The sequence below is a fragment of the Natrix helvetica genome (assembly GCF_964273705.1).
Source record: "Natrix helvetica genome assembly, chromosome: 11".
Classification (NCBI taxonomy): Eukaryota; Metazoa; Chordata; class Lepidosauria; order Squamata; family Natricidae; genus Natrix; species Natrix helvetica.
This window is the reverse complement of record NC_138562.1, coordinates 6679579-6706453: the sequence shown is the minus strand read 5'-3', so window position 1 is coordinate 6706453 and position 26875 is coordinate 6679579. Positions and strand designations below refer to the sequence as shown.

At 43.1% G+C, this 26875-nt stretch overlaps 1 protein-coding gene across 1 annotated transcript in view; it reads right to left on the bottom strand.

The window, feature by feature from the left end:
• The window catches only part of AMMECR1 (AMMECR nuclear protein 1), a 136673-nt gene that overhangs the window by 6475 nt on the left and 103323 nt on the right, over nucleotides 1–26875 (bottom strand). The window contains exons 4-5 of the mRNA XM_081964015.1: nucleotides 18215–18329; nucleotides 1127–1217 (exon numbers count right to left, since the gene is read on the bottom strand). Coding sequence (XP_081820141.1) covers nucleotides 1127–1217; nucleotides 18215–18329 — 206 coding nt within the window. The remainder of the gene's footprint in view (nucleotides 1–1126; nucleotides 1218–18214; nucleotides 18330–26875) is intronic.

Below are 26875 nucleotides of genomic sequence, written 5' to 3'. Positions count from 1 at the left end.
GCGCTCGCTCAGGATGATGGAACTTGGCGTTCAACATGTTCTACAGCACACTAGAGCTAAGTTTGGGGACCGAATTGTGTGTAGGAAATGGTGGGATGGAATCATTAAAGAAATGTCTACGGAGATTCTCCGTCCTCCAGGTCATGGATGTCCCAAAGGTGCTTTTTCAAGAGGCAACTGGACTTTCTGGTTTTTCTTTGAAGATGTTTGGCTTCTCACCTAAGAAGCTTCTTCAGTTCTGACAATGGAGGGAGGGAATGGAAGGATTTATATTCCTTGCAGTCATCTGGACATTAGCAACTCCCTCGGAGAGTCATTGAGGCCACATGGGGGGGGTTTATCTGTGCCCCTAGGATTACCCGAATCAGAGTGTAAATTGAGCAGCCCTCTGTCAGCAGAGGGGCAGGCATAGGATACCAGCTCTCTCCTGTTTACCGCACAGTCCTTCCAGCAGTCCTGACGTTTCACACTCATTTGCACTTGGATTCAGGTGACTCAGAGGGCACAGATAAATCCCCAAGTGGCTTCGGGGGCTCTCAGACAAAGTGCCAACGACCAGAGGACTGCCAGAGTATATAAATCCTTCTATTCTCTCCCACCATTCGGTCAGAACTGAAGAAGCTTCTCGGATGAGGAGCGAAACATCTTCAGAGAAAAAAGGAAGGAAGTCCAGTTGCCTCTTGAGAAAGCACCTCTGGGTCAGAAGCAGTTGGATAAGAGGATTTTTAAAAAAAAAAAAAAACACCCAACCAAACCCTGAACTCCTTTCATAAAGGGTGACAGTGGCCCTTTCAAAAGAGCTTTCTGCACAGCTGGAGTTTTCTCTTTGTTACATCTGGATGGATTATTTTGTCCACTGTCTCTCCACCTCTGTTTGGCCCAACGCTGCCTTGTTAATTGCTGCTGCCGCCTACCTCTGGATCCCTTTAATCTAGGGAAGCGCTCTCTGACACGAGGGATTTGCATTCTACAAGTGTGTAAGTGGCATTTCAAAAGAGTCATCCCTTACAATCAAAGGGCCGCTCCGTCATCTGACATCAGGGCAAGGTCAAAAACTGCATTATAAGTTCCTAGGATATGTTTAAATTCTTCACCCAGATCATATGAGATAAAGCGCAACAATGACCTTGCTCCTTGGCAACCTCGGGTAAGTAGGTGGCTGTGCGTTTTGATCCTTTTTCGTTGATGAATTCTATTCTAATGCCATGTACACCCACCTGAAAAGAAAGCGGCAGTTTGATTAGTCTATTAAATAATAATAATAATAATAATAATAATAATAATAATAATAATAATAATAATAAACAAAGATGGTTAGAAATAGAAAACTCAAGAATTTGCATGATTATTATTGGATCGGATGGTTTTGTTTCTTTCTCTCTTCTTTGTAGGTACTTTCCCGCCCCCTTTAAAAGCACTTCAATTTAGCCTCCTTGAATGGGAAAACACGGGACCGAAATACTTCTCCTTCAGGATGTTTTGGGGGAGGAATGGAACCATTTAAAGTCTCTTATGGCAGGGGTCTCCAACCTTGGCAACTTTAAGCCTGGAAGACTTCAACTCCCAGAATTCTCCAGCCAGCAAAGGCTTAAAATTGCCAAGGTTGGAGACCCCTGTCTTACGGCACCCGTGGCAGCTCAAATCTAAAGCCTCCGCTGCAAACGTTATCCGCTTTGCTTCCCCTGTCAAAAGTGATGACATTCAACATGTGACATATAGTAGGCTGAAGCCGCTGAATCAATGCTCAGGAGAAGCAGCTGGTCATAAGATTAGAGCACACTTTACAAACGCAACAACAAGGTTAACTTTATTTCAAGAGGCCAGGAGGCCAGACATATTGCTATGAAGCACGAAAGGAAGAGAAGATTTTCCTGAGTTTACTATAGAGGCATTGCTGAGAGTTTCAAATACAACTGGTACAAATGACTTTGCACCAATGGTGCTTTTCAGGTTTCCTTTTTTAAGGAAGGTCCGAGTTGTTTTTATTTTTAACGAGATACTATTTTTTTTTCTTGGGCCTGGTGACGATTCCAAGAAGTTAAATGTGCATGTGGCTAGATAGATGGGAATAAAAATATGACAGATCCGTGATGGCGAACCTATGGCACGCGTGGCACAGATGGCATGCACAGCCCTCTCTGTGGGCACGCCAGCCGCCACACCAACCCGGCTCTGGCAAAAGACCTTGGAGGTCTTCTAGTCCAACCCTTTGTAAAATAGCTATAAAAATCCCTCCCCAACTGTCTTCTGCAGCTACTTGGAGCTTATGTCCCAGAATTATGAGGCTTAAGAGTATTCAACACCATTCAAATACCACACCTAAGTGTAGTTCAAGATATAAAATATATCCACCTTCATGTCACTAACAGAGTAGGAAAAAATTGGCTTCTAAACTCTGGAGCTCCTAGGTTAATAGTGCATTTACTCAAAAGCGGTACTCAGCAGCTTCTGACCAGTTCTGCAGAACCAATAGCGGAAACTTTGAGTAGTTCGGAGAACCGGTAGATACCGCCTCTGGCTGGCCCCACCCCCATCTATTCTCTGCCTCCTGAGTCCCAGCCGATTGGGAGAGAATGGGGATTTTGCAGTATCCTTCCCCTGACACACCCACCAAGCCTTACCATGCACACAGAACTGGTAGTAAAAAAATTAGTTTTGAATCCCACCACTCCATTTTATTATAAGTTATGTTCTAAACTCCACTTCCAAAATGCAAGGCTTTGACCTACAAGAATGAATAAGCAAGAATTGATGGCTATTTCCAAGGACCAGACTGCATGGAGAATTATTACCACAGAATTGACTGTTAGCAGCCAACAGTAATATGTCACAGGGATAACAAGGTCCCGTAATTGCAGACTTACTATTAGAAATAAAGCTGGCGAGACAGAAACTTGCAGTTCCCGGGCTCAAGAGAATGCCATAACGTAGCTGTCTCCCACTCCATCCCACAGCCTCAGTCACTTAATTGTCCACTTGGAAATGTGGTCTGTGCGCTAAAGCGTCAAATCTTTTAGTGCGCGTTGCTCTACTCTTGCAATAAAGAAACCCATCTGGTCATATCTGGGAGTATTCTGGCAAGAAGCTTGTTTGTGAATATAGGTTAGGCGTCTGGAGACCTGAGACGTATTGCTGGGCCTCGCACGAAGCCTGCCACTTATATCCACATCAAGTTTGCCCACGCAATGCCACCACCGAAGGACAGTCAGGCAAAATGTATTGTCTCTGGACAAGAAGTGATCAGCACACCATTGTGAGTTGCAGAATTATGGAATAACAAGAGTTGGAAAGGATCTTGGAGGTCTTCTAGTTGAACCCTCTGCCCAAGCAGGAGAGGCTATACCAGTGATGGTGAATCTTTTTGGCACTCAGTGCCAAATGTCTTTGAAGTGAAGAATACAAATGAAAGGCTATATATACCTTAAGGCTACCTGAACAGGAGGCAATGTTAGCTTGTGCAAACAAACCAGGCAAAGCACAGACCACCCTGGTTCAGATGGAAGAACTAAATACACTTACATTTACATCAGTGGTGGGTTTCAAATTTTTTTAGAACCTCTTCTGTAGGTGTGGCCTACTTTGTGGGAGTGGCTTGCCGGCCATGTGACCGGGTGGGAGTGGCTTGCTGGCCATGTGACTGGGTGGGAGTGGCTTGCCAGCCATGTGACTGAGTGCGAGTGGCTTGGCAGTCATGTGATTGGGTGGGCGTGGCCAACTTGTAAAATGTAGTGAAACTCACTTAACAACGCTCTTGCTTAGCAACCAAAATGTTGGCTCAGAAACTCTGGCATTTGAAGCACACAAGTCTTAAAGCTGTCAAGTTACAAGACCCTTGCACCCCTAACCCTTTAGAAAAAAAACCCAGGGGCGTTCAAACTTGACAGCTTTAAGACTTGTGGACTTCAACTCCCAGAATTCCTCCTCTCGCTCTTCATCTTGATGATGTGCGGACGGGCGGGGGGAGGGAGCTGGAACCGGTTCTAAACGGCACAGTAGATTTGTGGAACCTCTTCTGTAGAAGAAGTTAGAACTGGCAGGAACCCACCCCTGATTTACATACAGATACTTATATTTTTAAGTACCAATGGACCTTCTCATTCATGCAGGTTCACATGCACGCCATTTAAATTCATATTATTTTTGAGTGTCTATGGAAGTTCTTATTTCATGCAAATATTGGTTCTCCCAAAGGTGCTTTTATTTGAAAGACAACTGGACGTTCTGATTTTTCTTATAAGACGATTTGCTTCTCATCCGAGAAGCTTCCTCAGTTCTGAATGTTTGAATGTCTTAAAGAAAAATCAGGAAGTCTGGTTGCCTTTAAAATAAAGCACCTCTGGGACATTATTTCTGAGTATAATTTGGGTGCAATCTTTCCATGTTGTTTAGGTGACTGGCAAGTTTATTAGAAATCTGATTCTTTGCAACTCATCCATTTTTTGTGGGAACAAAGCAATAAACAGCTGAGAGTTTTAGAATAAGGTAAAAGTCCCCTGAGGGGCGGTGCTCATCTCCGTTTCAAAGCCGAAGAGCCAGCGCTGTCCGAAGATGTCACCATGGTCATGTGGTCGGCATGACTAAACGCCGAACGCGCATAGAACGCTGTTACCTTCGCACCAAAGGTGGTTCCTATTTTTCTACTTGCATTTTTTAGGTGCTTTCGAACTGCTAGGTTGGCAGAAGCTGAGACAAGTAATGGGAACTCACTCCGTTACGCGGTGCTAGGGATTCGAACTGCCGACTTTTCTGATCGACAAGCTCAGCGTCAGCCACTGAACCACCGCGACCCTAGTTTTAGAATAGTGATCTTCTTAACTGTGGAAACGTCTCTTTCTTTGTTGGTTCATCTATCACAATATTTTTTTTTAAAAGGAAGCAAGTTAAAAACTGTCCTTTTCTAGAAATGCCATCCGTTGTGGATTAGTAATATTTTGTTAAGACTTACAACAATTCATTTAGTGACTGTTCAAAATCACAGCGGTAAATTACAGTATTCATGATCATTTTTCACACTTATGACCCTCATAGCATCCCCATGGTCATGTGACCAAATTGCAGATGCTTGGCAACTGGTTCACATTTATGACGGTTGTAGGGTCTCGAGTCATGCATCACCTTTTGCAACTTTCTGATAAGCAAAATCAATGGGGAAGCCAAATTCACTTAACAGCCGTGTTACTGACTTAAAATTTGCAGTGATTCACTTAGCAATTGTGAGAAGAAAGGTTGAAAATGAGGCAAAATTCACTTAAGAACTGTCTTAAGAAATTTTGGGCTTAATTGTGGTCGTAAGTCGAGGACTACCTATACTAAGTGCTTTGCTGTTCTTGCAACAGATAACTGACTTTACAGATGTTTAAGGGACAAAAATGTGAAAACAGCAGGCGGAGATTCTAATAATTATTAACCCCCTCTATCAATAATTATCTACCAGAGTAGATTAAAGGTGTCCTGCCACAAACTGTTCCCTTTGTTTAGCAGCTGCGATTTGACCAACAATTTTGATTTTTACCTTATTTGTAGGTGGGAATAAAGACAGGAGTGGAAAAAGCATCATTTACTCATCTCGACCCCTCTTCCTCTCACTTCCTGATCACAAAAGGGACTTATCGTGAAAAACTTCACTTTCCAAAAATAAAATGGCCGGAGGCAATAGACATCATTAGGTTAAAATAAGATCTTCTTCTAGCATCTAACCAAGGGTCACATCAAAGGTGGTTTTCAGGAAATTTGACAGGTCCAGATAACGAAACTTCGTAATGGAAACGAAAAACCAATTTCCAGAAATCACATGAGAAGGGCGGGGGTGCCGATAATGCTAGCTTGCTGGGGAACGCTGTGAAATCAAGTTGCACATGAGCTTGTTGTAACTGTGGCTGATGTGATTCTTAGTCGCTGCAGTTGTTAAGTGAGTAACATGGTTGTTAAGTGAGTCTGGCTTCCCCACTGAGTTTGCTTGGCAGGAGGTCACAAAAAGGGATCAAATGACCGTCGGGATACTGCAAGGGTTGTAAGTGGGAGAAATGGCCATAAGTCACTTTTTCCCCATGCCGCTGTAACTTTGAATGGTTACTAAACGAATGGTTGCAACTTGGGGACTATCTGTAATCCGTTGATTTGTTTTATGAAGTGCTGGGAAAACCCTGCATAGGACTCAGGCTGGGATCTACCCTGTTCCCCCGAAAATAAGACCTCCCCAGATAATAAACCCAATCAGGCTTTTGAGCGCATGCACTAAAACAAGCTCTCCTCTGAAAATAAGCCCTACCCAAAAATATTTAAACACATGCGCAGCTGGTCCCCGCCATTTCCTGGGGAGGGAAGGGGGGAGGGACATGCCCCACATGCACCTGCCATCCAAGCAGAGCGACCTTGTGAAGGCCGCTCCCGCAAACCCTCGCTCTTAGTGGCGGCCGCAAGGGCTGGCAAGAATGTGCCAGAAACAGACACAGGACCTCTGGCCCACTCTGGATCAGCCGATCTATAGGCCGATGTTAAGGGGCCTCCTGCACCTCAAAAACGGTAAGACCTCCCCGAAAATAAGGCCAAGCGCTTATTTTGGGGGCCAAAAGAAAAGAAGACCCTGTCTTATTTTCGGGGAAACACAGTAAAGTATTGCATCCTTATTCGTTCAAGGCAGCAACAGGAGCTACATCTTCCTATTAACTTCCCTGAACTGATTCTATTCACCAAGAAGAGGAGTTTGGGTAACTAAGGGGCTGTATTAACTGAATCCATCTGTTCCCTTGGCAATAAACAGTAATGCAAAACACTACGGCACTGAAGCGGGACTGAGTTTACTGGCCATATGGAAAAAATCCCACCTAATTTGGACCTGCAGTTTTTGTTTTTAGCCACTCTTCTTTCTGGTGGCTCCTCGTTTTCCCTGCTTTGCGGGAAACGGAGTCGATCTAGAGATCGGCATTTAGCTCCCATTAAATCTCCCCTTCTTTTATCAATCACCTTGTTGTTTCGATTAGTATTTTTACGTAAGATGTAATTAACCAGAGGAACTTTCTGAAAAGATATGCAAATGCATGCAAATTAACGACATTAAGGGTTCTAAGAACAAGGGAAAGAAATCCTGTGGATGTTTTTGCCTCTCTGGGCAGGAGAGAGAGAAAGCACGCAAGAGAAAAGAGGAGAGACGAATGACTATTAAATTATTCCTGTCTACATCCTCTTAATTCCCACCCCCCATTGTAATATAAAGTGGCTTGTCATTTTTTTCCAATTAGAGTACAAAAAAAACCCCCTGTGTAACTGATGCTCTATCTCACAAATGAGGGACTAGGGCAGCATTGGTGAATCTTTTTGGCACCGAGTGCCCAAACCAGAAGACATGTGCATTGGTGTGCATGTGCCAGAAACCCAAAGACCAGCTGACCGGTAAGCATGCACGCGCCGGCCAGCTGGTCTTCGGGTTTCCGGCACACAGATGCACACCGGGCAGCTGGTCTTTGTGCATGCTGGAGAACCGGAGGCCTGAAGACCAGCTGGGCGGGACGCGCATGCCTGCTTTTGGCTGTTTTGGGGCCATTTTCCAGTGCTCTAGCGCCTGCGAAGACCAGTTGGCTGGCGTGTACATGGGCACTGGCCAGCTGGTCTTTGGGTTTCTGGTGCCCTGGCACGCGCACACAGGCGCTTTCCGGTTTTGGCCCTCGGTGCACTGGACTTCCTTGGGCATATAAATCCAAATAAACCAAACCAAACCTTTGGACAGATAAGGAAGGTACAGTGCAAGTGGAAGTGAAGGTCTGAAATATGAGTAAAACAGAATATAAGAGGAAGAGATTGCAAAGGAAGAAGAAAACTTTGATAATAGACTTAGAAACCTGGGGAGGATTGGATATTTGGTAAACAGCCTTATGTTAAGTATTTTAAGGAAAGATTTCAAGTAATCCAGGCATCAATCAGGGCGACCAAGGGTGGTAGCAAAAATAGGACGGTAGTATTAGCCATGGAAATAGCCTCTGCCAAAATAATAGAGAGGAAAGATCTGTGCAGATCCTTGCAATCAGTTGGAAAGTGGTGCTTCAGAATATAAAGGAATGCAATATAGGCAACCCATTAAAGCAGCCATGTCTATTTCCTGAAAGGCACAACAACCACGGGGAGATTTTCACTGTAGCCGAACAGCTACTTGAATTTCCTCTGGGAGGGGCCATTCATCATCCACCTGTGGCCTTACTCCCAAGTCGACCCCTGTTCTTTAGCTGTTCCCTTCTAATGGCACCTCTGCAGATGCGCACACTGGGAACAGGCTCCAGCTGTTCATCTGCCTCATTGATGTCTGACTCTGAAGGCAGCTGATAACTGTCGAACGGCCCTGGCCCCCTCTCTGCCTCCGACAGAGCCTTCCTCAGACTCCAGGACTGGCCCATGTTCTTCCCCAACCTTCTCACTGTCCGAATCTGCTGCCACAACAGTCCCACTGCTTCAGACATCTCTCCTTAATTCTAGGTTGGATCTCTCCTTGTGAAGCTTCATATAACAGGGATGGGCAACTATGGCCCCTTTACAAATGCTTCCCAGACCATTCAAACCAACTATTCCCAACACAGTTTCTGGCACTCTGCAACTAGATTCCCAGTGTTGTTGCTGAAGGGATTTGGCGACTGATAAACACAAAGCATGAAGGGAAAAAGAAAAGAAAAAGTCAAAATGAACCAACCAAGAACCCCAAGGCTGGGGATCTGTTCAGCATTCCTTCCCATCCCAAAAAGATTCAACTCATGCCACCTTCAGCCAATTATATGCAGGCATCACAGGAGCAACATGCCTTAAGAGACTGCAAAGAAAAACAGTGCCATGAGCCTGAAATGAATTAAATTAAATGCATGTTTAAGCCAGATCACGTTCTTACTGATGTACCCATATAGCGGGCTTATTGTGGGTGAAAAAGGATTTAGAATTCACAAGCTGTATTATCGTATACATGCAGCCGGTTTCCCATTTTTAAGGAACTCTGCCTGGTCAACTTTAAAAGTATTTTCTCAGCTCTGAGCCATCTGTTGTCCCCAATATCATGATTTACACTTTTGCCCTTGTCCTTTTCTATTTTACAGTTTTTGATAGCCCTGCCCTCTCCTTTCCTTACCCTCATCCTCTCTTGACAGAAATGCAGTGTATAATATTTGCAAAAATAACAACAGTGGGATACAACCCCACCCCACTGCCAAAACAAAAACCTAATTTAGAGCAGGTAAAAGAAAGATAAAGGTTTCCCCTGTACAATTGTGTCCAAATCTAGGGATGGAGCCGTTTCTTAGCCGAGGGAGCCAGTGTGGCCCAAAGACATTTTCACAGTCATGAGCCAGCATGCCATCACAGAGCATTGTTACCTTCCCACCAAAGTGGAACCTATTGATCTATTCGAATTTTCATGCTTTCAAACGGCTAGGTGGGCAGGAGCAGGAACAGGTGCTCACCCTGTAGTGCTCGGGTCTCGAACCTGGGCTGTCAAGCTCAGTGTCTTTAACCGTTGAGCCACTGGACCCTCTAAATTTAGGGCAGCTTTTCTGAAATGGAATGCCCTCCAGTTAGATGGACCAACTTCCTGAATTCCCAAGCCAGCAAGGGCATTGTTCTCTGTGTTGAAGTTCATCCATCAGAAGAGAGCCAAGTTACGATTAGGTGGATGGATGGATGGATGGATGGATGGATAGAGAGACAGACATAGAGACAGATAGATAGATAGATTAGATATAGATAGACAGACAAATGAACAGATAGAGATAGATAAATAGACAGACAGACAGACAGATATAGAGATAGATTAGATAGACAGACAGAAATAGAAAGCTAAACATGTGTGCTAATAGTAGAATTATATGGATTGAAGAACTGGAAAGAACATGAATAGCAGTACTTTAAATGTATAAATGATTGTGATGGGTAATAAAACTGTACAAGGAGATGTTGAATAATAATGGAAGAATGAAAGATGAAATTTTGATTTAATTAAGGAAATATGAATAACAAAATAGGTGAAAAACACATCTCTGAATATTATAGCGATATGGAAGGGGGGGTGGGAAGTTCAAATAGGGATAGAAAATAGTGGGAAATAATAGCAATTATATATTAATATGTTAAGATATACAGAAGGACAGGAAGGAGGTTTAGAAATGAGAGGTGATAATAAAAGGCATGTATAAATAAGACGAATAATGGAAATGAAACGTAACATTCAGAAGCAATAAGATTATGTTTATGGGCATTGAACTGTATAATACCCAGATATTATACCATTCACGCATGGGTATGTATAAAGAATATAAAAAACGATTGAAGAAGGAAAAAAAAAGAAGAAAGCCAAGTTAGAAAAAAACCTGAAAGCTTTTGATTTTCAGTTGAAAGATGCGCAAAATGATTCCCCCACCCCCACCCCCCAAGCAACATCTTTTACCATTTTCCCAAGTCATGTTAAAAATAAACTATATATGTCTGGGCCATTCTGATTGCTTTATGTGATTTGAAGGAAAGATGAGATTAAAATGGGAATCATCTTTTTCCCCCCCCCTTTAAACATTTTTCAGGGGAAAAGCTTTTTCTCTCTTTTCTTAGGAACCATCCCACACTGCGTCTCCCTTGAGGAGATAAGCTGTGATTTTTCATCCTGAAAATTTGCTCTACGTATCCACAGGCTTCGGTTAAGAATGGTGGGTTAAAAAAATAATAAATCCAATGCAGACCCCCACATAAATCGTGTTCAAGTAAGTGTTTGCTCACAGCTGTCAAGTATGATTTGCTTTAGTCGTATGTGCTTAAAAGGTCTGACACCATTAATAAATTCCAATGGTTCTGTAAGCTTTCCAATAAAATGTCATTTTCTATACACTAACTCGTCAACACCTCCGAGCTCTCCAGCCAATTATCCACGCTGTTTGTGACGAGAGAATATGTTTGTGGTTTTTAAATGGAAAACACCAGGGAGCTCACCCGGGAGGACGAGAAGTGTACATTCAAGAGAATCCTTTTCTCAATGTTTTAACTTTGAGTGGGTGTGCCTTCCGGTCAATCTAGATACCAACAGAAGAGAATATTTAGAAGACAGAACATAGAATCACCGAGTTGGAAGAGACCCCGGAGGTAATCTAATCCAACTCCTTTAGTAGATGAGCAGCTCTACTATTGCAGACATGACTGTCCAGTTTCTTTCTTCTTGAAAGTCTCCAATGATGGGGCGCCCACAACTTCTGAAAGCAAGAAGCAAATTTCTCCTCCGTTCTAGGTTGCATCTCTCCTTGATTAGTTTCAATCCGTCGGTTCTCGTCTTGCCTACTGGCGCTTTGGAAAATAGTTTGACCCCCTCTTCTTTGTGGCAGCCCCTCAAATACTGGAAGATTGCTGTCATGTCACCCCTAGTTCTCCTTTTCACTAGACTAGGCATACCCAATTCCTGCAACTATTCTTCATGTTTTCGCCTCTATTTGTTGCTCAGAGCTGAACGGTGGGGTCCTTGGTACTCTCTAAGCTTGGTGTCTTCCTTGCAGACACTTCATCATACAACTAATGTCTTCAAGGCATCATCATCATCATTGAGGACGTTACCTAGTTGGGTAATGAAATGTCTGTTAAAAAAAAAAAAACCCACCACCAAGCTCAGAGAGCACCAAGGATCCTACAGACAATCTTGACTCCTAGCAACTGCCTGAGCCACATTTTCAGAAGTGATTTGCCACTTCTGTCTTCTTCCTTGAAATGAGAATGAAAACTGTGGAGCCAAGGCCACGCCGTGGACTTCATAGTTAAGGCAGGACTAGATCTCCCAGTCTCCTGGTTTCTAGCCAGATGCTTTTACTCACAACGCCCACCCGCCTCTCATTTTCAGAACCAAATTATTTACAATATGGGGTAGTTCTCGGCTTACGAACCACAATTGGGACTGGAACTTCCATCCCTGAGTGAGCCAGTCATTAAGTGAGTCACACCCAATTTTATGACCTTTTTTCCCTCGGCCATTAAGCGAATCTGCCTTCCCTCTTTGTCTTGGCTTGCTGGAAGGCAGCTGCAAATGATGATCCTGTGACCTTGGACATATTGTAAATAAATTCTGACCGCCCAGTGCCCAAATTTTAATCATGTGGTTGTGAGGACACTGCAACAATTCTAAGTGTGAGGGACCAGGTGTTAAGTTCTTTTTTTTTCACTGCCCTTGTAACTTCAGGTGGTAAATGAACGAATGGTCATAAGTCGAGGACTACCTGTTTGTTATTTTAGGTCGGGAGGGACGTCTCCATTCCTTTGGTTTAGATCAGTGTTTCTCAAACTTGGCGACTTTAAGTCCTGTGGACTTCAACTCCCAGAATCCCCCAGCCAGCATAGCTGGCTGGGGAATTCTGGGAGTTGAAGTCCACAGGACTTAAAGTCGCCAAGTTTGAGAAACACTGGTTTAGATTGTCATCCCATACGTTCAAGCAACAACCTAATCCATGTATATCAATGAAACCTCAATCATGCAGGCCAAGGTGTTTAAAGGTTGAATCATGGCAACCGGACCAAACGTTGCTAATCTTGAGATGTTTCGTTGCTCATCGTAGCAACTTCTTCAGTCAGAGCAAAATTAATGAGGAAGAAAGTCAGAGAGTGGTTGGATCCATGTATGTGCTCGGCCAGCTAAGCCAAACATGTCAAGTTATTAATGCAAGCAAGGAAGGAAGGAAGGAGTAATTCTTTTTGGGTCTTTTCATACATGCACACACACATTTCATAGGCTTGAGAAGAGAAAGAGCTTCAGAGCCTGTGACAAAAAGGGCTACTTTTTAATCCAGGAAGATGACAGAGGGGGAAAAAAATCGACATTGTTGTACCCTGAGGAAAAGGAAGAAGGTTAGAGAGGTTAGAGAAGGGTCCATAATGGATGCCATTCGCTATGGCAGCGATGGCGAACCTTTTTTGGCTCGCGTGCCACAAGTGGGGGGAGCGCAGGGGGGGGTCGTGTGCGGGTGTGTCGCACCCATAATGCAATGCGCGACACCCCCTAGTGCGCATGCGCGCACAACAGGCTCTCCCCCCCCCCATTTTTACATGCTTTTTTCGCCCTCCCCAGGCTTCAGAGGCTTTATAGGAGCCTGGGAAGGGGAAAAGAGCCCCCCCGGAGGCCCTAGGGATCGTCCGGAGGCTTCCCTGAAGCCTTCGGAACACTTCAAACAACCCTCCGTTTGCTCGTAGGGTTGTTTTAAGCGTTCCAAAGGCTTCAGGGACCGTTTGGAGGCTTCCCTGATGCCTTCGGAGCGCTCAAAACGACCCTCCAAGCAAACCGGAAGTGACTTCCGGGTTGCTCGTAGGGTCGTTTTGAGCGCTTGGAGGGTCGTTTTAAGCGCTCCGAAGGAGTCAGGGAAGCCTCCGGACGGTCCCTGAAGCCTCCGGAGGGCCTCGGGGGGGGGGGGGGGCTCTTTTCGCCCTCCCCAGGCTCCTATAAAGCCTCTGGAGCCTGGGGAGAGCGAAAAATGGCTTTTAAAAATGGTGAACTCAGCTGGCCAGCTGATAGGGCAGCGCCTCGCGTGCCCTGACAAATGGCTCTGCCATTTCTATGGAAATGTAGGTCAGCGTTTGGCTCTACAGAAAACAGTCCAGTTCTCTGAGACAAAGTCACCTGGAGAAAAATAACATCTGATTCAAAAATATATACCGTATTTTTCTGAGTATAAGACGCACCTTTTTCCCTCACAAAAGAGACTGAAAATCTGGGTGCGTCTTATACACTGAATATAGTATTTTTGGCCTTCTGAAACCCTGTCCTCTTTGCAAAAACGGCCGTGTATAGCCTTTAAGAGGCTTCCAGAGTGGTCCTGGGGGCTGGGGAGGGCTAAAATGAGCGAAAAACAGGCCATTTTTTGTTCATTCCCCCCCCCCTGCCCCCGGGAGCACCCTATAAGCCTCCTAAAGGCTATGCATGCCCTTTTTTGGACAAAGAAATGGGCCAGTTTTTGCAAAAAATGGACCATTTTTGAGAGGTCTGCAGACTGCAAACACTTTTTTAAAAATTTGCCTCTTCAAAATCTTGGTGCGTCTTATACTCTAGTGTGTCTTATACTCCAAAAATATGGTAGTTACATTAGCTAGAAAAATGACCTACGGAATGAAAGCAAATACTGTAGTAGCTATCAGACTGTGTGGTTTTCCAAGGTGTGTTTGGAGATGTAAGTTTCTCTAGTAACTCAATTCAGGGTCCTCTTCTGCATGGAAAATGTGTGCAATGCAATGGCCACCAAACAGTGCTTAGATACAGAGGCTGGGTCAAAATTACTTCTTCTATGGAGCACTGCAACTTTCCGCCCTGCCATCTGCCATGAGCCTCCTCTATTTACATCCTGACAAAGTTTGTGGGACAAGTCTCGGGGAGGGGAACTTTTTGCTGGAGGTGTGAACTTTTGCACCCCTGGTCCTTATTAAAAAAAAAAAGCCACAGGCAGCGTGAGCTGATGAGCAGAGCAAATCACACGTAGCCATGCTATGGAAGGATGGATGGACAAAATGGAAGGCCTTCATTTGCACTCTACGATCCCAGGTGACCCTCAGGGGCAAAGTGGCTAGAGAAACGTGCAAAGTATACTTAAACAACAAGTGAAAAAATGGCAGCAATTTGAAAAACCACGTGGAAGCTAATGGCAGCCAATTCACTCCTCCCCTCACTTCGAAATTCCTCCTCTTGGGAGAAAAGGCCACACGGAGCCGGCCGAGAGACCCCCCCCCTCCACCCGAGCAGAAGACTGCTTGATATCCCCTCCTCCTCCCCCCCAGCAAGATCAGGCCGACCAACCGTAGGAACATGGTGGGCTCTGGAGAACCTTTGGAATTTGGAAAGCGTTTTGGCATTCGTTAGCAAATTGCTGGATTAGCTCCCACAAGATCATCAATAGCATACCTACAGAAGTAAGGTCTCCTAACCAGGTGGATGGCTTTTCGGGATGATCTGGAAATGAGCAGTTATACCAGGTGGAAGAACCACATTCTCTCTTTAGGTCATATTCTAGCCATCTTGAAATGACTTTTTGCCATTCACATTGCATAACTGCAGTCCCCCTTAAAAGAAACACGGATGATATAAGCAGTCTCACTGTATGTAAGGGCCAAATACAGTGGCGCATTAGTCTTTTTAAGGATCCAACATTTCAATAAAACCCTACCCTCCTGCCTCCTGATCTATGGAGCCATGAAATAAAGGTAATGGGAAATATTTCTTTAAAAATACCTTTCTATGTCAAACTGAAACCCCAAATTCCCACTTAGAAAAACCAAGTCTTTGAAAATGATGTCTTCCCCCTGGGACAGTAAGAAGAAGAAGAAGAAGACTCATCTTGGTTCCCCTCTCAGCTCTCCAGCTTTAACTGCTAAAAAAAATGGTCCCAGTAGAAGAGAATATTTGGAGTTCAGGGTTGAATTGGGGGGTCCTTTGTGCTCTCTGAGCCTGGTGGGTTTTTTTGCAGATTTTTCCTTGCCCAACTAATATCATGTAATATCATGGACGCCCCACAATCATGCTCAGAGAGCATCAAAGGATCTCCAAAAATTGGTCTTCTAAATTCTGCATTGTTTTCTTGCCACCGTTGCGGTGCGAAGGAATGCAAAATTAAGCAAAGGTGGTATCTTAATTGGAACTGCTGGGTGAGGAGGAGTAGCTTCTCTGCAGTTGTTACCTAGCTTTTATTTCCAATCAACAAAATGCGAGGAAAAATGACATGATTATTCTCCCAATGGTGAACCTGCAAGATCTGGTTTTCCATTTTTTTTAAAAAAACCAACAAAACTACATACACCAAATGAAGTTGCTGTTCTGTTCCCAACCTCGATGTCCAAGTACCACTCACTGCCCATTAGTACCCTTTTGTCCCTAGAAAGTATCCTTTTATTTTGTTCCCACCCACCCCCAATACCTAGGTTTCAAAATGGGAAATAAGCTTGTAGGGTAGAAAGGGGGAAGTTCAGAGATCATATTTTCTGTGGGTGCTAAAGGAGAGCCCTTTGTTCTTTTGCATTTGGGAATAATGTGTAGATTTACCCCAAGGTTCCCAATAGGACAGTCAATTCAATCCTCTCCTCCCCTCTCTTAATTGAGACTATTTCATCCAGAGAAACATGTTCCCCAAAAAGCAAGTGCTCTAAACAAAACAAAACAAAAAAACAAGTCTAGCCAACTATCCTTAGAATTGTAAAGATATATAAAAAGGCTGCTACTCCTTTCTGGGTCTCTTACACAGCCATCTATAAATACCTATGGGCCTTTGCTGTCTGCAAGAGATCTTCAGCTGCTGAGTTATACATCACAGAGACAGTTGGCAATGGAATGGAGAAGTCCCAGATTTTGCACACAAAGAGCTGGACTTAAATTTATACTCTCGTATTTATTTAAGCCCTACATCCCAGGAGAGAATAGCTACGGCGGATGGACCTGAAGCCACATTGTGAGTTTTTGGAAACCTCAGGCATGCATTTTTGCAAAGGCAACACTCTTCACGGCACGTTGCCTTGTATCGTTCACAATGCAACAACTATCAAATATTAGGGGGACGTAGCTAACACCAAGAGGAATTCCTTAGCGTTTTCTGTAACCAGACTGGGATTTAGAATAAATCTCTAAAGCTTTAGATGTATTCTGATTCAGAAACCAAGCAAATGGCAGTTCACGAGTGAGGAGTTATTCAGTCTGAGCAGCCAATTCAGAGTTGCATGCAAAATGCTATGAGGGTGATTATTTGCCAGCTCTGGAAAAAATAAATCCCATAGTACATTTTACTCCAGCAGTTTAAAAAGAGGAAAAAGGAGAGAGATCCTACTTCTATTGTGGCACAGTCCCATGTTCTAGTCTCTGTCTTTCTTAAGCCAACAAACAAACAAAAATCTAATACTTAGAGTGTCCTAATGCTCCCATTCTCAACCTCAAGATGCTAAAATAGTGAGCTCTGGATCACCTAATCAACATAGTTGTGCGATCTGGGAACTGTGACAGATGTTGTTCCCACCCCGTTGTGTAAGGGAGGCTAGGGTGGCCAAACAGTCTTTAAGTTTTTAGCCCCCCACAGATTTCTAGAGGATACTGGATGGGACACAACCTTTTTTGCCAATTCCAGCAAATCGTGAGTGGCCCTGATTGGAGGACACTTGGTATGGAGGAGACTCGGGAAACTAGCTATGTTCATGCCATTTGGAATGATTTGTGAAGGCTACACTTCTCTCGTCTTCTACAATTCTAACTACTCTTGCTCAACTGACCTTCTCGGAGGCTGTCCTCACTTTTATGAACTTAAAAATGAGTGCAGATCCTATAGACAGACACGTCTGTTCTGAAACCAGATTGGCATGGAAATGTTAAATGTCCGCATACGCAAACCTCCATAGCTCTACTCTAGAGCTTTTGTGATGGAGATCCAGGCGGAATGTTGGAATTTGAGTGGCACGCTGGGATGGTCAAGTGCCCATTATTGTTGAAATGACTAAGATGCCCATTTGCAAACTATTTGTTGGCAAGGGCAGTTTTGCGGAATTCCCCTTGCTCTGCAAATATTTTAAATTTGTAAAGCATCAAGTAAGGTTTTTTTCTAATAATAAGTGCAGATGTGGGAGCTGCTGTGCTCCAAGCAAAGTTGAAAACGGAAGGGATAAAAAAGATTGCTACATGATTCTTTTTGGTTTCATTCTATCTAAATTTATTTTAAAGCTTTATTTTCAGGGAAATGTTAAGTCTGTGTTCAGGCTTGCACCATTTCTCATGGGGGAGGGCGGGAAATTATCTCATATTTCATTAAATAGCATATATGTGAAAAGGCTGGGCTAGAATCTTTATGTTCCCCCTTTTTTTAAGCATAAAGTTTTGTTTTTAATACATACAAATGTTCCATTTCATGTCCCCTCCTTCTGGACATCTAACAAGGTTAACCTGAATTCACCACTGAAAATTCATCTTTTTCATTGGGACAGTAACTTCAACAAATGAAGTAATAAATTAGGTGAGCCAACAGTAAAATCAAAATGTGAACACACATTTCACAGGATGAAGAGGGGTAGAATTCAGGGTGGGACACTCATGGTCTGGAGATCATTTTCACTGGATCAAGGAGAGCATATGAGTCACCTCCTTGCTTTTTCACACTCTTGCACTACAAAACAGGCCCCAATTGCAAACAAGTTCCAGACAAATTTCTAGGCTGTTCAATAATCAGAAAGGGGAAATTTCACTGCATGAAATAAGCAAAGGTTAGAGGTTCCTTACCTCCCAATCCAAATAATCACAGACATCTTCAAAATTAGTAAGCAGAGACACTGAGCAGAAAAGTCGCGGCAGCTCGTCCCTTGTCATTGGGGGAAATCTGCTATCTTTAAGGGCACTGCGGAGAAAGAACACAACACAGACACAAATGAGAAAAAAAACCAGACACTGAAATCAGCAAAGGAGGCAATTGTAAGCAGATGATTTCTGATCAAAACTGGTCTTCTTCCAAGAGCGATTATTATACCTGCTTCCCTGCCAAAGTTTTTTGAGCTGCATCTGTGGTCTTCCCTACTTACTAGTCATCCCACTTAATTCTCACGAGAAGCTTGTGATGTGCACAGACTGACACGCGAGGGTTGACTTCAGGACAGCCTCGGTGTTGTGGCTGAATGAGTCTAAATTTGGGTGTTACTGACCTTCTCTGAAACTTCACCCATGCAAACAATCAGACATCTTGCTGTTAAGACAGCTCATTACCAAACCTACCTTGAGGAAAAGGGAAATCCATATTCACAAGCCAGTCAACCTATGAACAGATCGGTTACAGAGAAAGACATGCTGCTGGGCAAATCAATACCATACTTCTCCATCGGTAAGAAGTAGAAAAACAATGAAAAAGTAGCTTTCACTGTTGATCGAAACACAAGTCTAGGATATTTGGAAACTTCTTGGTGTAACCCAGTGGTTTTCAACCTGTGGGCCACGGACCCCTGGGGGGGGCATGATGTCATCACAAAAATGTTATGATTTAAATCTTGAGTTTTGGGGATCCGTGACCAAAAGGAATTTAAAAGAGATCCGTGGTGAAGGAATGGTTGAGAACCACGGATGTAATCAATAGGATTACCTCAAGGATAGGTTAGTCATGCACAACGTAATAATTTAATGTAAGAATGGAACATTGTGCTCATTTCTAGATGTACACAAACATATATTTTGAAGTTCAGCAGGCTGCATATTTTAAAAAAAAAACGTATCTACAAAATTGCAGCAGGCAGCTAAAATTTGCACATCATGTAGCTGAAACCCTCATAAGACAAACCCTAAAAAACGGTCAGTCAGTGAGGAGATTATGAACATGAGATCATCCTCAAGTGAATCGTATCCCGATTGGAAAAACGAATTTAGTAATCCCAAAGGTGCTTTTTCAGCACTTCCTTGTTTTTCCTTTTGAAGACGTTTCGTTTCTCATCCAAGAAGCTTCTTCAGCTCTGGCAGGACAATGGGGAATTGAACTATCCTATCAGAGTTGAAGAAGCTTCTTGAATGAGAAGCGAAACGCCTTCCAAAGTAAAAAGAAGAAAGTCCAGTTGCCTCCTGAAAAAGCACCTTTGGGATAACCATGACCTAGATGACTTTACAGACTTTTAATTTAAGGTAAAGATTCCCCTGCACTTGCATGCTAGTCGTTCCTGGCTCTAGGGGGCGGTGCTCATCTCCATTTCTAATCTGAAGAGCCAGTGCTGTCCGAAGACGTCTCCGTGGTCATGTGGCCGGCATGACTCAACCTTTCCACCAAAGTGGTCCCTATTTTCCTACTTGCATTTTTTACTTGCTTTCGAACTGCTAGGTTGCCAGAAGCTAGGACAAGTAACGGGAGCTCACCCCGTTACGCGGCGCTGGGGATTCGAACCGCTGAACTGCCGACCTTCTGATCGACAAGCTCTGCATCTTAGCCACTGAATCCCCCCTTTAACTTAGTAATGCACTAAAAACTGAATCCCAGAATTTTGATGACGTAAAAAGTAGAAACAACTGTTAGCGCAACCAGTACACGGGGAAATGTTTAAGAAACAGGGAAACATAACATTGTGAGAGTGAAGGAAACATAAGCAAAGACTAAGAAAATCTGCAAATTCAGTTTATTCTTAGAATTTTCTTTTGAAAAGCGTGACACTGAATACGCAGCCATTTGATGAAAGTTTAATACTTCCTGAACATTCACAGAACATTGGATATCTAGACATGGATTTATTCCACGGTGGAAGTTCAGAAGATGCAATACAAGGAACTTCAAATAATTTCTCACTTTCTGGTCAATCATGCAAGGATGGCTTATTGCAGGGATGTCCAAAGTTGGGCACTTTAAGACTCGTGGACTTCAACTCCCAGAATTCTCCAGCTGGCCATGCTGGAATAGGGGTGGGGGGAAGAGATCTACCATATCCTGTCTACAAGACAGTCCTTTCAGCAGTTGCAAGAAAGCTCCACACCCATTTGCACTATTCAAGTGACCCTGAGGGCACAGATAAACCTCCAAGTGGCCTCAATGACCCTCAGAAAGAGCGCTAACGACCAGATGACTGCAAGGAACGTAAATCCTTCCACCTTCCAACATTCAGACAGAACTGAGGAAGCTTCTTGGATGAGAAGCAAAACGTCTTCAAGGAAAAACAAAGTCCTTTTGAAAAAGCACCTTTGGGACAAGGATGGCTTAACTTCAAGGCTGCAACACCTTTCAAGTCTACCTACCTATGACCGGTGGCATGCAGTGTATTTTGGATTGGACAGTTGATATCCGCCTAGAGCAAAATGATTGACAGAAGAGTCAAAAGATTTTTTTAAAAAACCACAATCAAACTTTGACTTTTAATGTCTCACGGTGAACTCTGAATATCTGCTTCAGTTCTTATTCCTTCCTCAAACTTAAGAAAGCGTCAGATGGATAAATGTTTTCTGCACAGCAATTCTCCCTTGCCACTGGAAGCAAACGAAGATTTCCAACTGAACCAATTCCTTGTTTTAAAATATAGGAGGCAAAATGTATAATGTGACGGAACTGTCTGTGACTGAAGATCCAGTGAAGTGAAAATTACATTAATCAGATTCAAAATGACTGGAGAGGCTTGTTTTCCAGTAATTTTTTAATCTTGGATTTTCTATAGAACTCCGTGCATATTAATGGCTGAATGAATTTTTGTTCATTCTAATTTTCTTTCTCCTTTCATATGTATGGTGCAACATAGACCGAGAGTCAATTTGTGGCATAATTGTTTTTTTTTTTAATGTGAATATTTTTACATCCTTATTCAAATTTTCAAAGTTCTACCAGAATTATCCATAGGAAAGAATATTTCCAAAACCAAACAACCAAGTCTTGTTTCTTAGTGCTTTACAAACATTATTCTCTTTTTTCCTGCTCTCCTTTTGTGTGTGACTACAAGGTAATATTTTTCAGATTGTGATGTCACCACGTGAACCACTGACATTCCTTCTAGCTACCGGTTACACGCTGGCTTGCTAGTTTGCACGACTCTGTCAAAACAAAAGAGACACTGCACCCTACTCCTAAAAGAACAGCAATTAAAGCAACGTTTTAAAAAGCGGTGATGCAAATATCCTTCCTTAAAGTAAATGGTTATTTGCCTGCTGGGAATCCCCAGTGAGTCAGTGCATAAAAGCACTCGTGGTTTATTTAATGACAGGAAAAGGCCATGGGTACAAACGGAAATGGAAAGCTGGGGACGTTTTGCAGGCATTATTCCTGAAATTAAAAATTGTGGCCACTGCTGTGTCGCTGTGGTCGGCCTGCTGTCAGGTGACTGTCATTTCCAATGCTCCTGCAGCTTCCTATATAAAGTCAGGCAATGGGGAAGCCTGCAGGATGTCAGAAGTTATTTTGCACACCTGTGGTCATTCTACTTCTCTCAAGGTGCGGAACTCAACTGGCAATGGACTTTGTGCAAAGTTACTGAGAAAAGTGACTTGTGACAATTTTTAATGCCTAGGGCATTGCAGCATCCCCATGGCCACATGATCAAAATTCAGACGCTTGGCAGCTGACTCATATTTATGACCGTTGCAGTGTCCTGGAGTCATGTGATCCTCTTTTGCAACCTTCTGACAAGCCAAAGTCAAGCTTAACACTTAAAAAGCTGTTACTAACTTAACAACTGCAGTGATTCACTTAATAACTGTGGCAAGAAAGATCGTAAAGTGGGGCCAATTCATTTAACAAACGTCTTGCTTAGCAACAGAAATTTTGGGCTCAATTATAGTTGTAAGTCGAGGACTGCCTGTAATGGAAGAACATTTGATGGATGAGTGGAACAAATTCTTGGAATATTGTTTTGAAAAGAGACAGTGGAGAGCGATAAGACTCTTGTGTACTCCTAAACTAAAGCCTCTTTTATTATCCTTTTGGGGGCTGGCAAAGACCACAGATCTCTTTCATTTCTGCTATAGCCTACTACAGGTTTATGCTGGGTAGAGAAGAGGAGATTCCATTTTTTTTCTCCAGCCAAGATATTTGCATTTCCTTGTTGACTCTCATCCAAGAATTAAGCTCTCAGCTTTTCTAGATCAGTCAAGGTCAACTAGATGCTCTTACCTCACGAGTCACAATAGATACATATTGATTATGCGTAATCTTTTATCAAGGATCAGGGGGGGAAAAACCTACTACAGGAAAAACTCAAAAGGATCTGCTACAACAGAGAAATGCACACCTGAATTAAGAAGTTGACAGTGCTCCCAAACCTATTGCAAAGCATTTTATCAACAACTCCTTAAAAGCTACTCCATGCTGCCCAGGACAATCAAACTCTCACTTCTACAAAGTGTGAGTTTGTGGCTTTTGGACTGAAGCAATATTTAGGAAAATTCTTCCTCCATCCCGTTTTTTTGTCATATTAGTTTTCCTGAGGTGTTTCTGTGAAAAGCCAAACCAACTTAAATCTTGATAACGTCCTACCACCTTATCTTCAATTTTCCACCAAACCTGTTTTTGCAGTTTATAGTAGTTATTAAGACAGTTCCTAAAATACCTTTATATATCTGAGTCAAAAAAGCTACATCTATCAATCTATCTATCTATCTATCTATCTATCTATCTATCTATCTATCTATCTATCTATCTATCTATCTATCTATCTATCTATCATCTATCTATCATCTATCTATCTATCATCTATCTATCTATCTATCTATCTATCTATCTATCTATCTATCTATCTATCTATCTATCTATCTATCTATCAATCATCTATCTAGCCATCCATCTATCTACCTATCTACCTACCTACAAACCTATCCATCCACCTTCTTCTTCTTCTTCCTCCTCTTCTTCTTCTATATGTAGTATGCCTATATTGTATGTATATGTATGTATGTAATGTTCCAGCATAACTCTGGAGTGCCTCAAGCAATTTCAACCAAACTTGGTTTGGTACTTACCCTCTGAATACAAATACTGGGGTGCGTAAGATACCCCTGTGTGTGTGTGTGTGTGTGTGTGTGTGTGTGTGTGTGTGTGTGTGTGTTCCAGCATAACTCTGGAACGCTTAGCCAGTTAAGGAGAGCGAGTGCAGCATCCTGGAGCGGCAATTGTTTGTGATGTCATGGAAGGGAGAAGGGAGAGCCTGGGCCGTTATGGAGACCGAGTGCGGCATCCTAGAGCAGCAATTGCTTGTGATGTCCGTTCCCTCACAACTTCCTCTGGAAAGCCAGTCGTGACATTCGCACTCCAATGGACCAATGGGGAAGCACCTGATGGATTTGGGGCAAAATGCCAGGATCGTAGACAGGGTGGAAAAGAGGAGCGCATGGGAGGGGGAAGAGAGAGGACAGGGATGATGGGCATGGGAGTAGGGGGAAGAAAGGCGCCTCTCAATGGCTCCCTGTCAGACAAAGGCTTTGACGTCTATAAATATCCAGTCAACGCCAGGTTATCAGTTAGTTTGAAATAAAGGAAAATGAAACAAATCAAGACAGCTAGCGCCTTAACATAATTTATCATTTGATAATAGGGACTAATGTTGAATGTCCTCATAGTCAGTAGTAAAGTTTCCAGAAATATGCATTCTGATTTTGTACGGGACAAAATGGACTTTCAGTAAGGCTGGTTAGGTTACCACAAACAACTTTAAATTTTTACAATACAATAAATCCTTCTTAGAGGCTGGAAATACCCAGGTAGGCATCTGTATGGTGTGAACCATCCCAGCTTCTCATTTAAACGAGAGAAATCCCCTCCAAATAGGTGGGTCCTCCGTTTTGAAGACTGCTAAACTGAGCTGCCCAATTTGAAAACACGATTGGCTAAATAATAAAAGATCTGGAAACTGAAGATAAATGGAAACTAAATTAATCTTTCCTTCCCACGTTTTAAATTTTCTGGTGGTACTTATTTCAAAGCTTATGCAAAAGAGTACCTTTTGAAGAGTTGAATGAAGAGCAGAATAACCTCAGTCATGAAAATAATATGCAAATGATTTGGCAAACCAGCAAGCATACATCCAGGTTCTTCGTTCAAGATAAGGTAACGGTAAAGATTCCCCTCGCACATATCTGCTACTCGTTCCCGACTCTAGGGGGTTGTACTCATCTCTGTTTCAACCTTATTGGATGCATCCAACAACGTTGCATGGAGATCTTAATGGATCCTTACAAAACCTGCCTTCCATTGAGGACCTGTACACTGCACGAGTCCAAAAGAAGGCTGGGAAAATATCTACAGATCTCTCACACCCTGGACATAAATTGTTTCAACTCCTACGCTCAAAACGATGCTATAGGGCACTGCACACCAAGACAACTAGACACAAGGACAGTTTTTTCCCGAATGCCATCCCTCTGCTAAACAAATAATTCCCTCACCACTGTCAAACTATTCCCTAAGGCTGCATTACTATTACTATTAATCTTCTCATCCTTCCTATCACCCATCTCCTCCCACTTATGACTGCAGGACTGTAACTTTGTTGCTTATATCCTTACGATTTATATTGATATTGTTTCCTGACTGCTTATTTGTACCGTATGACTATCATTAAGTGTTGTACCTTATGATTCTTGACGAATGTATCTTGTCTTTTTAATGTCCACTGAGAGCATCTGCACCACAGACAAATTCCTTCTGTGTCCAATCACACTTGCCCATTAAAGAATTATATTCTAAAACAGGTCCATGGCGATACATTTTTCTACCATTCATTCGGTAGCTTCTACAAATCCTTCTATTCCTCCCTTCCTGGCTTTTGCTAAAGAGGATTGGTCTGTCAAATATACCGGACAGCACTTTGATATCAGCAGCTAGAAACCCCCTTTCCCCCCACTAAATGGCATATTTTAAAGACTAGGGGTGACATAATAGCAGTCTTCCACATTTGAGGGGCTGCCACAGAGAAGAGGCGGTCAACCTATTGTCCAAAGCACTTGAAGGCAGGTCAAGAAGCAAGGGGTGGAAAATAATCAAGGAGAGGAGCGACCTAAGGAGAAACTTCCTAACAGTGAGGACAATTAACCAGTATTTGAGGAGCTGCCACAAAGAAGAAAGGGTCCATTTATTTTCCAAAATGCCAGTAGGCAAGACAAGAAACAGTGGATTGAAACTAATGAAGGAGAGAAGCAACCTAAGGAGAAGTTTCCTAACAGTGAGAACAATTAACAGGTGGCCATCAGAAGTTGTGGCCATCACTGGAGGTTTTAAAAAACAGACTGGATAGCCATTGATCTGAAATGATATAGGATCTCCTGCTTGAGCAGGGGGTTGGACTAGAACACCTCCAAGGTCCCTTTCAACTCTTGTTATTCTGTTATTTGAAATTCACTGGGAGACCTTGGGCCAGACCTCTGCCTAGCTAAGTTCAGAGCGTTGCTGTAATAATGAATATGTCAGCAAGGTTCTCAAGAGCTCGTTGGGCTCAAAATGGGAGTAGAAATGGAGTACATTCAAAATTCCATAATCTAGCTTCTCTTTGTGTGCTAATAGTGTATGGCCCTGGATAAACATCTAACTGATGGTGGCACTCATTGCTTCTTCATTTGGAATGTCTTTGGGTTGCCGTGCAGAATTCATTCTCTTGACAGTTAGATGCAAGGAATAAAGGTAAAGGTTCCCCTTGCATATACGTGCTAGTCGTTTCCAACTCTAGAGGGCGGTGCTCATCTCCGTTTCAAAGGCGATGAGCCAGTGCTGTCCGAAGACGTCTCTGGGGTAATGTGGCTGGCATGACTCAATGCAGAAGGCGCACGGAACGCTGTTCCCTTCCCACCAAAGGTGGTCCCTATTTTGCTACTTGCATTTTTTTACATGCTTTCGAACTGCTAGGTTGGCAGAAGCTGGGAGAAGTCACAGGAACTCACTCCGTTACGCAGCGCTAGAGATTCGAACCGCTGAACTGCTGACCTTCCGATTGACAAGCTCAGCATCTTAGCCACTGAGCCACCGCGTCCCTTAATGCAAGGAATATGGCTGTAGAAAAATATAGGTAGTCTTTGGGTTACAACCATTCATTTAAGGACCATTCAAAGTTACAAAGGTATTGAAAAAAAGGGACTTATGACCATTTTTCGCATTTAGAACCATTGCAACATCCCCAGTCACATGATCAAAATTCAGATGCTTGGCAACTGACTCATAGTTATGACAACTGCAGTGTCCCCAGGGTCACGTGATGTTCAGTGGGGAAGTCAGATTCACTTAAAAAGCCTGCTACTGATTGAACAACTGCAGAGATCTGCTTAACAGCTGCGGCAAGAAAAGTCGTAAAACGGGGACCAAATTTACATTACAAGTGCCTCACTTAGTAACAGAAACTGTGGGCTCAACTGGCACGTCGACGACTCCTTGTATAGGAAAGAGATGCTACACTCCTGTCAAGAGACAGATGGCAGCAAGGGGAATGGCCAGGGGTGGGCTTCAAAAATTGCAGCAACGGG